Below are 12,861 nucleotides of genomic sequence, written 5' to 3' on the forward strand. Positions count from 1 at the left end.
TCGCTGGAGGTTTGCAAGAAGAGATTAGACAACCATTTGTCTAAATTAGTATGGCGTTTCCTGCCTAAGCAGGGGGTTGGACTAGAAGACCTCCAGGGTCCCTTCCAACTCTGTTATTCTGAAGGGACACTTTTTTTTTTCATACACCGGTGAGAACGCATGAGATTTTAAACCTTCCTTCATCCTGATTGTCCTGGATTCCTGGGTTGATGATGACCCCACCTTAAGCTAGCCTACAACGTTATTGCGAGGCTGGAGGAGAGACCATCCCTCAACTTCATTTGAGGGAGGTGAGAGGTTGCACAGTTATGTGTGTTTATGGCTTGTGGCTTCAGGAAGTTGTCTACGCTGTTGGGTGGAACAAGGCCATTGTTCTCTGTTCATCCAAGCAGCCCACTCCGTCGATTTGATGGGCTCCGTAAAACCAGTGGGAGAAATCAGGCTTTCGAAGGCAGCTGCTAGGTGACATTTCCTGGAGCAAAGTGGGTTGCAAGAGAGAGAAAGAGAGAGGGAGAGAGAGAGAAAGAGAGAGAGAGAGAGAGAGAGAGATAAAGAAAGAGGGAGAGAGGGAGGGGAGAGATAAGTTTGGCCAAAGGGTACCAGCTCTGCAGACAAAATAGAAAAACACAGCCTGGCATTTAGTCAACAGAGAAATTGGAACATTTCCAAGGGTGGGAAGGAAAAGAAAACTAATCCGCTCCTGCTCTTGGAAGAACTGTTATGCTTTTTGTAATCAGAAGTTGGTGGCTATGGAGTAGTGGGAGGCTGCTCTCCCACACCTGCTCCCTCCCCCCCCAAAAAAAATTCATGGTAAGGAAAGGCAAATCTGATATCTTGAGGGACTTATGAAAACACAGTTTCAGTAGAAGAGAATAGGCTCCAACTCTGGAGTCCCTTGGTGCTCTCTGAGCTTGGTGCTTTTCTTGCAGACGTTTCATGACCCAACTAGGTAACATCACCAGGGCAAGAAGGGAGGGGGGGTTTGTGGAGGAGGAGTGGGGGGAGGAGGAGGAAGAGGAAGACGAGGACTGGGGTCCTTGTGCTGTCTGAGCTTGCTTATTTCTTGCAGACATTTCATGACCCAACTAGGTAACATAATCCGTGCTAGAAGGGAGTCGGGTTTGTGGAGGAGGAGGAGGAGAAGAAGAATTGTGGGCTCTTTGTGGTTTTCTTGAAGACGTTTCATAACCCAGCTAGGTAACATCATCAGTGCTGGAAGGGAGTGGGGTTTGCAGAGAGGAGGATGAGAAAGATTGTGAGCTCCTTGCTGGTCTCTGAGCTTGACTGATTTCTCACAGACATTTCCTTATCCAACCAGGTAACTTCATCAGTGCTACTGAGTGGGATTTGCTCCCTATTTATACACAGAAGCTTGCCTTGCCGGCGTGGGGTGGAAGTATGATTTTCTCCTTTGTAGTTCCTTGATTGAGGTATTGGGGTTTTTTGCTTTAATAGTTTGTCTCATTCTAGGTATAAAGTTACCGTCAGCTTCTACGATTCCAAGAACAAAAAGTTTTCACTTGTATAAAATGAAGGATTCTAGTCCTTTAATGGATTGAATTACATTTTACAAAGGGAGATAGTTTATTTTTCAAAGATTTTGCACAACACTCTAAGTTTTCACAACACTTTAAGTGCTTGTAAAAAATTTTTTTCCAGAAAACAAATTATACCAAAAACAGCAAAAGGGTGGGGACCAGGACATCTGGCTGATGCTTATAATTATTCACTCTGTCCTTTATTTAAACTTTGCTGAACTCATTCAAACATGCTATTTATTTTACCCTGCAAAGAAAGCCAATAAGGCGTAGAATAATCCTCGCTTACAATTGTTTCGGATTTTCTGACCTTTCTGCTGTAGCCAGTTGCACAAGAAAAGAACATAAAGAAATAAAAGAATCAGAGAACATTCTGTGAAATCCAATCTTGGACGAATTATTTTTTTTCTGCATCCACTCCTCCTCTTGCAAATTACTATCCTATTCACTTTTCTTTTCTTTTTTTCAATCCGTATCCATGCTATTTTTATGTTTCACAGTGATGATAGGTAGATAGATAGATAGATAGATAGATAGATAGATAGATAGATAGATAGATAGATAGATAGATAGATAGATAGACAGACAGACAGACAGACAGACAGACAGACAGAATTCTTTATTGGCCAAGTGTGATTGGACACAGAAGGAATTTGTCTTGGTGCAAATGCTCTCAGTGTACATAAAAGAAAAGATACATTTGTCAAGAATCATAAGGTACAATACTTAATGATAGTCATAGGGTACAATAAGTCGCCATGGGCGAACAGGCGGCAATATAAAATAAATAAATAAATAAATAAATAAATAAGCAATTAAATCATACTAGGAAACAGTCAATATAAATCATAAGGATACAAGCAACAAAGTTACAGTCATAAAGTCGTAAGTGGGAAGAGATGGGTGAAAGGAGGAATGGGAAGATTAATAGTAATAGTGATAGTAGTGCAGACTTAGTAAATAGTTGGACAGTGTTGAGGGAATTATTTGTTTAGCAGAGTGATGGCGTTTGGGAAAAAACTCTCCTTGTGTCTAGTTGTTCTGGTGTGCAGTGCTCTACAGAGTCATTTTGAGGGTAGGAGTTGAAACAGTTTATGGTCTGTAGCAGTGGTGGGATTCAATTTTTTTTACTGCCAGTTCTGAGGGTGTGGCTTGGTGGGCGAGGAAGGGGAAGGATACTGCAAAATCCCTATTCCCTCCCTACCCCACTAACCTGCTTTCCAGCTCCATTCTCCTGTGCAGGGCAACCAAAGCAGACCCAGCCAATCAGCAGTAGGCATGGCTTGGTGGGCGTGGCTTGGTGGGCGTGGCTTAGTGGGCATGGCAGGGGAAGGATACTGCAAAATCCCCCTCCCCTCCCCACCCCACTGACCTGCTTTCCAGCTTTGTTCTCCTGTGCAGGGCAACCAAAGGAGACCCAGCTGATCAGCTGGGACTCAATGGGAGGCAGCAAATAGATGGGGTCGGGGCCAGTCAGAGGTGGGATTTGCCGGTTCTCCAAACTACTCAAAATTTCCACTACCGGTTCTTCAGAACTGGTCAGAACCGGCTGAATGCCCACCTCTGCTCTCCACCCCACTAACCTGCTTTCCAGCTCCATTCTCCTGTGCAGGGCAACCAAAGAAGACCCAGCCAATCAGCTGGGACTCGGGAGGCAGAGAAGAGATGGGGGCGGGGCCAGTCAGAGGTGGGATTTGCCGGTTCTCCGAACTACTCAAAATTTCCACTACTGGTTCTTCAGAACTGGTCAGAACCGGCTGAATACCACCTCCGGTGTCCTATCATTTTGATTCCCCTTTTCACCTTCTGGACCTGAAATTAGCATCATGGGAGCTCCTTTAAGAAATCAGAAGCAGGCAGAAGATTGCAGTGGCACAATTAACCTTTTGCCTCCTGCTCCGTTTGGTGGCGAAAATGTCAGCTGTTGGGTTTGACAAATAACGCCCTCGTGTCTTTTGTGCAACTTTTGTCCAGGTGCCCGTGGTTGACCAGAGCCATCTCCCCAGCTGTTCCACTCTACAATGGGCTCGTATTCCTGTTTGTCCTGGCAAACTTCAGTATGGCCACGTTTATGGACCCGGGCGTCTTCCCACGAGGTAAATTGGGAATTTCAGCAGTGCAGAAAGGAAGGAGGGCCTATCCTGTCGTTTCTTGTAAAATTCCTTCCAAATGACGTTGTACGAACCTCAAGCCTGTGTCAGGAGTGCAAAGAACCAGGTCTGCACGAGACGTTTCAGTTAAACTACTGAATTGCTAAAAGCCAACACACAGGAATCTTCTCAGCGGATCTGAGAAACCTTTAGATTTCCTGGAAACTTAACTTTGTGGCTTTAATAAGTCTCTAGGATTTCCTAATCTCCTTCTTGTTTGCACACACCAGCTTTAGTCCATACTTGGGGGGTCTGAATGTGCTATTCATCCCTTGGATGCTTTTGTTATTATTTTGCAATTCATTATTGTTGTGGCCAGTGACTCAGAGTCTTGTCTGTGGCATGGGAGAGTTTTGGCGCATGCTCTTTGCTGGGTGTTAGATTGGCAGATATGCACGTAAGCAGTTTTTTGCAAATTTGAATTGGGATATGTTTTCACGGGAACGGCCCAATGTACATCAAGAGATAGAAATATGACCTGTGTGTTTGGCTTCCCGCAACCAAAAGGTTAAAAAGGACCAACTGGAACATAATTGGACCACCCTGCAGCCATGGGTACATCCAATCTCTATTGATGGTTAGAGGTTGGAGGCAGACAAAAAAAAACTATACTAGTCATCGGATTGCAATAGTTTGTTTAGTGACTGTTTGAAAATTATTGGGGGAAAAATCAAGCTTCCCAACCTTCAGACAAGCAAAGTCAGTGGGGAAGCTAGATTAGACTTAGATTTAGAATAACTTCATTGGGGCTTTGAATGTACACTCATCGGCATACATTAAAATGAAATTTTGTTGCATATAGCTCTCAAAGGGTCTCCACCTCCAGTATACACTATGTAAACATGAAACAAACAAATAAATACAAAATTATGCATATACCCACATATATTCCATAACACAGAGAAACAACACAGTCTAATTCAGATGTATACATGTTTATGGCGAGAAAAATTAATCTTGTGAGTTTACCAGACAGATGGTGTAGGGAACGAAACTGTTACAGAATCTGGTAGCCCTGCTACATAATGGATAGATAGGTGGATAGATGGATGGATGGACAGATAGAGTGATAGAATGATAGACTGCTAGAGAGATTAGAGAGAGGAATAAGGAAAGGATGGATGGAGGATGGATGGATAGATGATAGAGATAGATGGAACAGCTTGCCCTCGGAAATTGTGGAAGCGCCATCACTTGAGACTTTCAAGAAGAGATTGGACTGCCATTTGTCAGAAATGGTGTAGGGTCTCCCGCTTGGGCGGGGGGTTGGACTAGATGGCCTACAAGGTCCCTTCCAACTCTGATTATCTGTTATCTGTGATAGATAGATAGATAGATAGATAGATAGATAGATAGATAGATGATAGATAGATAGATAGATAGATAATGTGATAGATAGTGGTAGATAGTAGATAGATAGATAGATAGATAGATAGATAGATAGATAGATAGATAGATAGATAGATAGATAGATAGATAGATAGATAGATAGATTACAGAGTGGTGGTGAGTGAGTGATAGAAGAAGGGATAATAATGGATGGAAAATAGATAGAAGATAGATAGATAGATAGATGAGAAAATAGATAGAAGATAGATAGATAGTAGATGATAGAGTGATAGATGATAGAGTAGATAGATAGTGATAGATGAGTGAGTGAGTGGCAGAGTGGTAGTGAAAGATGGATGGATGGATAGATAGATAGAAAGAATGATAGAGAGATTACAGAGAGGAAAAGGGAAAGATGGATAGAAAATAGAAGATAGATAGATAAACAGAATCACTTTATTGTCACTTTAAATGTACACTAATCAGCATACATTAAAATGAAATTTTGTGGCATACAGCTCCCAAAGGGTCACCACTTCCAATATACACTCCATAACCATGACAGAATAAATACAAAAATTATTTATATGTCCGTATATATTATGTGACACAGAGAAACAATACAGTCTAGTTCAGATGTATACATGTACATGGTGGGAAAAATTAATCTTGCAAGTTTACCAGATGGAGGGATGGCTTAGGGAGCAAAGCTGTTCCAGAATCTGGACGTCCTGCTAGAAATACTTTGAAACCTCCTCCCAGAGGAGAGCAACTCAACCAGACCATGAAGTGGGTATGTGGGATTCTCGTAACAACTGTATGGCTAATTGAACAACCCACAGCATTCACTTCACAACAGTTCCCAGGAAGGCCGTTAAAATGGGGCAAAACTCACTGAAGATGTGCCTCACTTAGCGACGTAAATTTGGGGCTGTCGTAAAGTCTAGGACTGCCTGAATCAAGAACTTGTGTCTCATCAAACGGTTTCTTTGTGTCATCCGATCCCCGAGCAGCCGACGAAGACGAGGATAAAGATGACGACTTCCGAGCTCCGCTCTATAAGAACGTGGAGATCAAAGGCATCCAAGTTCGGATGAAATGGTGCGCCACCTGCCACTTCTACCGCCCTCCGCGTTGCTCCCACTGCAGCGTTTGCGACAACTGCGTTGAGGTAAGGACACACATGACCTGCCGTTTAGGGACAGAGTTGTAACTTGCTGTAGAAATATAGCTAAACGCGATCCCTCGAGTATTGATTTTGTAGTAAAGGCAATATAATTGAACAGAGTTGGAAGGGACCTTGTAGGTTATCTAGTCCAACCCCCTGCCCAAGCAGGAGACCCTACACTATTTGTGACAGAAGGCAGTCCAGTCTCTTCTTGAAAGCTTCCAGTGATGAAGCTCCCACAACTTCCGAAGGCAACTTCTATTCCATTGATGGATTGTTCTCACTGTCAGAAAATTCCTCCTTATTTCCAGGTTGAATCTCTCCTTGATTATTTTCCATCCATTATTCCTTATCCGGCCTTCAGATGCCTTGGAAAATAGCTTGACCCCCTCATTCTCTCTGTGGCAGCCCCTCAAATATTGGAAAACTGCTATCCTGTCTCCCCTGGTCCTTCTCTTCACTAGCCATGCCCAATTTCTGCAACTGTTCATCATATGTTTTAGCTTCCAGCCCCTTCATCATCCTGGTTGCTGCGTTCTTTCTAGCGTAGCTGTTTAATGAGATACGTCAAACAGAACAGAACAGAATAAGAATTGGAAGGAAACTTGGAAGTCTTCTAGTTCAACCCTCCACCCAAGCAGAAGACCCTACACCATTTCTGACAGAGGGCAGTCCAGTCTCTTCTTGAAAGCCTCCAGGGATGAAGCTCCCACAACTTCCGAAGGCAACTTCTGTTCCATTTGTTGATTGTTCTCACTGTCAGAAAATTCCTCCTTATTTCTAAGGTGAATCTCTCCTTGATCAGTTTCCATCCATTATTCCTTGTCTGGCCTTCAGGTGCTTTGGAAAACAGCTTGACCCCTTCCTCCTCTCTGTGGCAGCCCCTCAAATATTGGAAGACCGCTATCCTGTCTCCCCTGGTCCTTCTCTTCATTAGACTAACCATGCCCAGTTCCTGCAACCATCCATTGTATGTTTTAGCCTCCAGTCCCCTAATCGTCTTAGTTGCTCTTCTCTGCGTTTTTTTCTAGAGTCTCAACATCTTTTTATAGTCCAGTTTTTGGTATAGTGGATGTATCAGGGGAAAAAATGGTTGCAATTGCCTTGCAATTGGAGGTTGAAAAATTAACTTGCACGATCAGGACGTGTCCTGTTGCGATATTTTGGATTGAAAGTTCATATGACTGTAGACTAATAATCTAACACCCAAGTGAGAGGTCCTTGGTGTTCTCTGAGCTTGGTGGTTTTCTTGCAGACGTTTCATTACCCAACTAGGTAACATCATCTGTGCTAGGAGAGAGTGAGGTGTGCAGGGGGGAGGAGGAGGACAACTGTGGGGTCCTTGGCACTCTCTGAGCTTGGTGGTTTTCTTGATGACCCTATTAGGTAACATCATCAGTGCTAGGAGGGAGTGGAGAAGGTGTTGGTGGTGATGATGGAGGAGGAGGAGGAGGAGGAGGAGGAGGAGGAGGAGGAGGAGGAGGAGGAGGAGGAGGAGGAGGAGGAGGAGGAAGCTGGGGAGGATTGTGGGTCCTTGGTGTTTTATGAGCTTGGTTTTTTTTTCTTATAGACATTTCATTACCCAACTAGGTAACATCATCAGTGATAGCACTGATAGACATATAGACTAGCACTGATGATGTTACCTAGTTTGGGTAGTGAAACATCTACAAGAAAACAACCAAGTTCAGAGAGCACCAAGGACCCCACAGTCTTTCTCCTCCTCTCCACAATGCCCACTCTCTTCTAGTCCTGATGATGTTCCCTAGTTGGGGAATGAAACGTTTGCTAGACCAACAAGCTCAGAGAGCACCAAGGACCCCACAGTTCTCCTCCTCTTCCTCCTCCTCTTCCTCCTCCTCTTCACAAACCCCACTCCCTTCTAGCACTGATGATGTTACCTAGTTGGGTCATGAAACGTCTGCAAGAAAACCACCAAGCTCAGAGAGCACCAAGGACCCCACACTTCAACCCTGAGCTACAAATACCCTCCTTCATCAGTACACCCAAATGAGGATAGATCTGCACCAAGATTAATACCCTACCAAGAAACAAGAAGTAATACCCCAATGAAGGAACTGCCAAAGAGACTAACACCCCAACCAAAGACCACCGATGTCCTTTTCCAGCTCTCTGTTTCTCTGTTCTGTGTTAAATTAGATGCCTTAATTATACTCACTGGATATTTAAGCAGCCAGACCAAAATGATCCTGCAAATGCACAGATATCTTATTCTTAAGCGAGGGACTTCTTTCCTTTTTCTTCACCTGGCGGCTTCCAAGTCTCTTTCCCCTTGCGAGACGATTTTGGCCGCCTTGGCAGAGGAACAATGTCTTTTAAAAACCCTTTCCTGATGTCGTCGGTTGTGCAGTTAAAACAGGAGATGAGAATCCAACTCTGGGCAGAGAAATTCATTAAAAGGAGTTGGCCAGAGCAGAAGGTAAAACACACTCCTCTTCATTAGAGGGATGGCTGGGGTGAAGGTTAGCGAGGAGAATTTATTGGCCGAGAAGACAAAAGGATTTTATGCCACGGTTGTAATAGTGTTTTATTGAGCAGGAGGTTTATTGCCAGGAAATCCTCTTTGTCACACATATATCCCTTAAATGTGTGCAATTTCTCTCTCTCTTTCTCTCACACACGCTTACATACATAACCACCTCTGGAAAGAAAGAAGCATTGAGAAACTAAAGGCAGGAGGAAAGAGAAAAGGAGAGGGAAAAAATAATAATCTGCTCTGATTTAAGCTAGTTTCATTCACTTACCTCTCTGTTCCTTTCTCTCTTAACTTCTTCCCCTTTATCCATCCAGCGTTTCATACCTTGTCTTTTGTTTTGTTTTTTAAACTTTCCACCTTTCTATTTTATTTTATTTTTTGAAGGACCTCACCAGCTCCATCCAGATAATGATCTTCATAGTCTTTCTTTTCTTCAACCTTCGTTCCCTCGACTTGCTTTTGAAGCGCTTTCAAGTAGCTGTTTTGACTCCTTTTAAGTAGCATCGGTCTTCATCATCATCTTTTAATGACCCCATAATCCCTTGTGGGGTGGAGTCTGGGCAACAAAATGGAGCTAGCAGAAAGTTTTAATGGCCGGATGCCCTTCCTGTTGCCAATGTGGAGTTTTGTTCAGCAGATAAATTCTCATTGTGCCCGGAGAGAGAAATACCTGCCTCTACCTAGGTTCGAACTCACAGCCTCCTGATTGTGAGGCGAGAGCTCCACCTCTAGGCCACTGCACCACTCCTTTTAGTGGATAGTGGACACTGCAAAACTAAAAACCTGGAGTTGTGGTGGCATACAGTCTGGATTCTCAGGAGGGTGAAGAGACAGTCAAGTTTAGATCGTTTGAAACAGAGCTAAAAAGGCTCCTTCCTAACAATTCTCCAAGTAAATCTATCATGATGGAAACAGTTGCTTTAGTTTGGCAAGATTCTGTCTATAGGTGAGGAACAATAAAGGGCCTTGCTCAGAAGTAAACTCCATGGGTCTTTCCTGGTTCTTGGAGGCCTGACAAGCTGACAGTGTTTTTTTATTTTTACGTTTCCCGTTATTCTTTTTATTTTTATTATTATGTTTCCCGTTATTCTTGAGTTAACACCCTGTATGTACTCCAAGTTATGCCTGCATTGTTACACTGTCTCTCCTGTTGTCTCACCAGGATTTTGATCATCACTGCCCTTGGGTTAATAACTGTATCGGAAGACGAAACTACCGCTATTTTTTCCTTTTCTTGCTGTCTTTAAGTGCCCACATGGTCGGCGTGTTCACCTTCGGGCTTATCTATGTCTTACACCATGCTGAAAAAGTGGGCGTGGCCCATACTGCCGTTACGTATCCTCCTTTTGGGGTCCTCTCAGGTTGAACCCTGTGATTCTTCCTACCGTACTCCAGTGCCCGTGGCACAATCATTTGCAAGGGTTTCCTTAACGCCAGCATCCAGGATGACAGTCATGTGTATCGCTGGGCTGTTCTTCATTCCAGTGATTGGCTTGACTGCTTTCCACATCGTTTTGGTGGCCCGAGGACGCACAACCAACGAGCAGGTAAGACGGCTTTGTATCTGTCCTCTCACTCCTGGGATTATTTGCTATTCCAAAACTATCATTATTAATCCTTCCATCCTTCCTTTCACCCATCTCCTCCCACTTATGACTGTATGACTGTGATTTTGTTGCTTGTATCCTAACGATTTATATTGACTGTTTCCTAGTATGAGTTGATTGCTTATTGTACCCTATAACTATCATTAAGTGTTGTACCTTATGATTCTTGACTCTTGACGAATGTCTCTTTTCTTTTATGTACACTGAGAGCATTTGCGCCAAAGACAAATTCCTTGTGTGTCCAATCACACTTGGCCAATAAAAGAATTCTATTCTATTCTGTTCTGTTCTATTCTATTCTATTCTATTCTATTCTATTCTATTCTATTCTATTCTATTCTATTCTATTCTATTCTATTCTATTCTATTCTATTCTATTCTATTCTTATTGAACCCTATGACTATCATTGTGTTGTACCTGATGATTCTTGACTCTTGATGAATGTATCTTTTCTTTTATGTACACTGAGAGCATTTGCACCAAGACAAATTCCTTGTGTGTCCAATCACACTTGGCCAATAAAGAATTCTATTCTATTCTATTCTGTTCTATTCTATTCTATTCTATTCTATTCTATTCTATTCTATTCTATTCTATTCTATTCTATTCTATTCTATTCTTATTGTACCCTATGACTGTCATTGTGTTGTACCTGATGATTCTTGACTCTTGATGAATGTATCTTTTCTTTTATGTACACTGAGAGCATTTGCACCAAGACAAATTCCTTGTGTGTCCAATCACACTTGGCCAATAAAGAATTCTATTCTATTCTATTCTATTCTATTCTATTCTATTCTATTCTATTCTAGTCTAGTCTAGTCTAGTCTAGTCTAGTCTAGTCCAGTCCAGTCCAGTCCAGTCCATCCATTCCATTCCATCCCATCCCATCCCATCCCATCCCATCCCATTCTTCTTCCTCCTTCCCCCTATTCTATCCTACCCTACCGTAGTCTATTCTATTCTATTTCCTGCCCCGCCAGAGCAGTTGACCATTCATGTAGTCCTCAGCTTACTGATTAAAAATCATGGGTTGTCAACGTATTAGAATTCTTTATTGGCCAAATCTGTTTGGACACGCCAGGAATTTGTCACACAAGGAACTTGTGATTGGACACACAAGGGATTACTTAAAGGTAGTCCTTGAGTTATGACCACAATTGAGCCCCAAATTTCTGTGGCTAAGCGAGACATTTGTTAAGCGGGTTTCGGCCCATTTTACGTCTTCTCTTTGCCTGATTTGTTAAGTGTATCTCTGTGATTGTTATGTCGGTCACACGGTTGTTAAGTGAATCCAGCTTCCCCATTGACTTCATTGGCCAGAAGATCACAAAGGGAATCACGCACTCCTGGGATACTGCAAACCATCATAAATATGAGTCAGTTGCCAAGCGCCTGAATTTTGCGGGTGCTGCCATGGTCATAAGTGTGAAAAATGCTCGCTCCTAAGTCATTTTTTTTCAGTCCATTCATTGTAACTTTGAACGGTCACTAAATGAACTATTGTAAGTCGAGGACTCCCAGTAGTAGTAGTAGTAGTAGTAGTAGTAGTAGTAGTAATAATAATAATAATAATAATAATAATAATAATAATAATAATAATAATAAATAATGCATAACAGGGGGTTGTCAGCCTTACCAGATGGACCAAAAAGCAAATACAATCAGATCAGCTAATTTTATTTTATTATATAGCTAATTGACAGAACCTTGCAAACCTGAAGGTACAGGTAGTCCTCAACTTACAACATTTCATTTAGTGACCATTCAAAGTTACAGTGAATGGACTGAAAATTTTTTACTTAGGACCATTTTTCACACTTAGAACCATTGCAGCATCCCCCGTGGTCAAATGGTCAAGATTCAGGTCTTCCTCAGGCGAATGGGAGCTTTCCTTCCTTTTTCAAACTGCCCTCTTTGCTTTTAATTCCAGGTGACGGGTAAGTTCCGTGGAGGAGTCAATCCTTTTACTCAAGGATGCTGCGGGAACGTGGAACATGTCCTCTGCAGCCCCCTGGCTCCTAGGTGAGATCTAAGGAGAAACACAGAAGATTGGTCCTTAACCAACGCTGGGTTTGTGGGGATGAGAGGTTGGGGACTGGACAAGCTGGTCTCCACTGATTTATGGATTATATTTTGAATCTGTAGAAATGATAGATGCAGATCTTAACCTCTGCCTTGGGCACCTTCGTGTATTAACATAGAATAGAATGGAATGGAATAGAATAAATTTTATTGTGTGATGACAACACAGGCACAAAAACAGGTGAAGCCCCTTTTATTCCTTCACTTTGCTTCAAAGCTCCAAATATCCTTGACTGGACACAAAAAACTCCCCCACAAGCAGTTACGAAAAGGAGGAAATGCCGTTTAAACTAAAAAATGCCTATAAATTATAAAGAGTAAAAACAACACAAACCACACTGAAGCAATAAGGGAACCAGGCAAGATAAGGGCTTGAAGACGTCCACAGATATCGGAATACACACTGGAAAGGACCGCCAAACTCAGAGAGGAATGACAGACTAGAGATATTGCCAAGTTTTTTTTCCAGCACTGGCCCATGCACAC

General features: G+C 42.6%; 1 protein-coding gene across 1 annotated transcript in view; it reads left to right on the forward strand.

Moving 5' to 3' along the window:
* The window catches only part of ZDHHC8 (zDHHC palmitoyltransferase 8), a 70,115-nt gene that overhangs the window by 47,700 nt on the left and 9,554 nt on the right, over positions 1-12,861 (forward strand). The window contains exons 2-6 of the mRNA XM_026684924.2: positions 3,513-3,634; positions 6,031-6,188; positions 9,845-10,017; positions 10,127-10,229; positions 12,224-12,315. Of these exons, the coding sequence (XP_026540709.2) occupies positions 3,513-3,634; positions 6,031-6,188; positions 9,845-10,017; positions 10,127-10,229; positions 12,224-12,315 (648 nt within the window). The remainder of the gene's footprint in view (positions 1-3,512; positions 3,635-6,030; positions 6,189-9,844; positions 10,018-10,126; positions 10,230-12,223; positions 12,316-12,861) is intronic.

The sequence above is a fragment of the Notechis scutatus genome, chromosome 13 (assembly GCF_049901735.1).
Source record: "Notechis scutatus isolate UNSWTSFEM ecotype Mainland chromosome 13, rNotScu1.2, whole genome shotgun sequence".
NCBI classification, from domain to species: Eukaryota; Metazoa; Chordata; class Lepidosauria; order Squamata; family Elapidae; genus Notechis; species Notechis scutatus.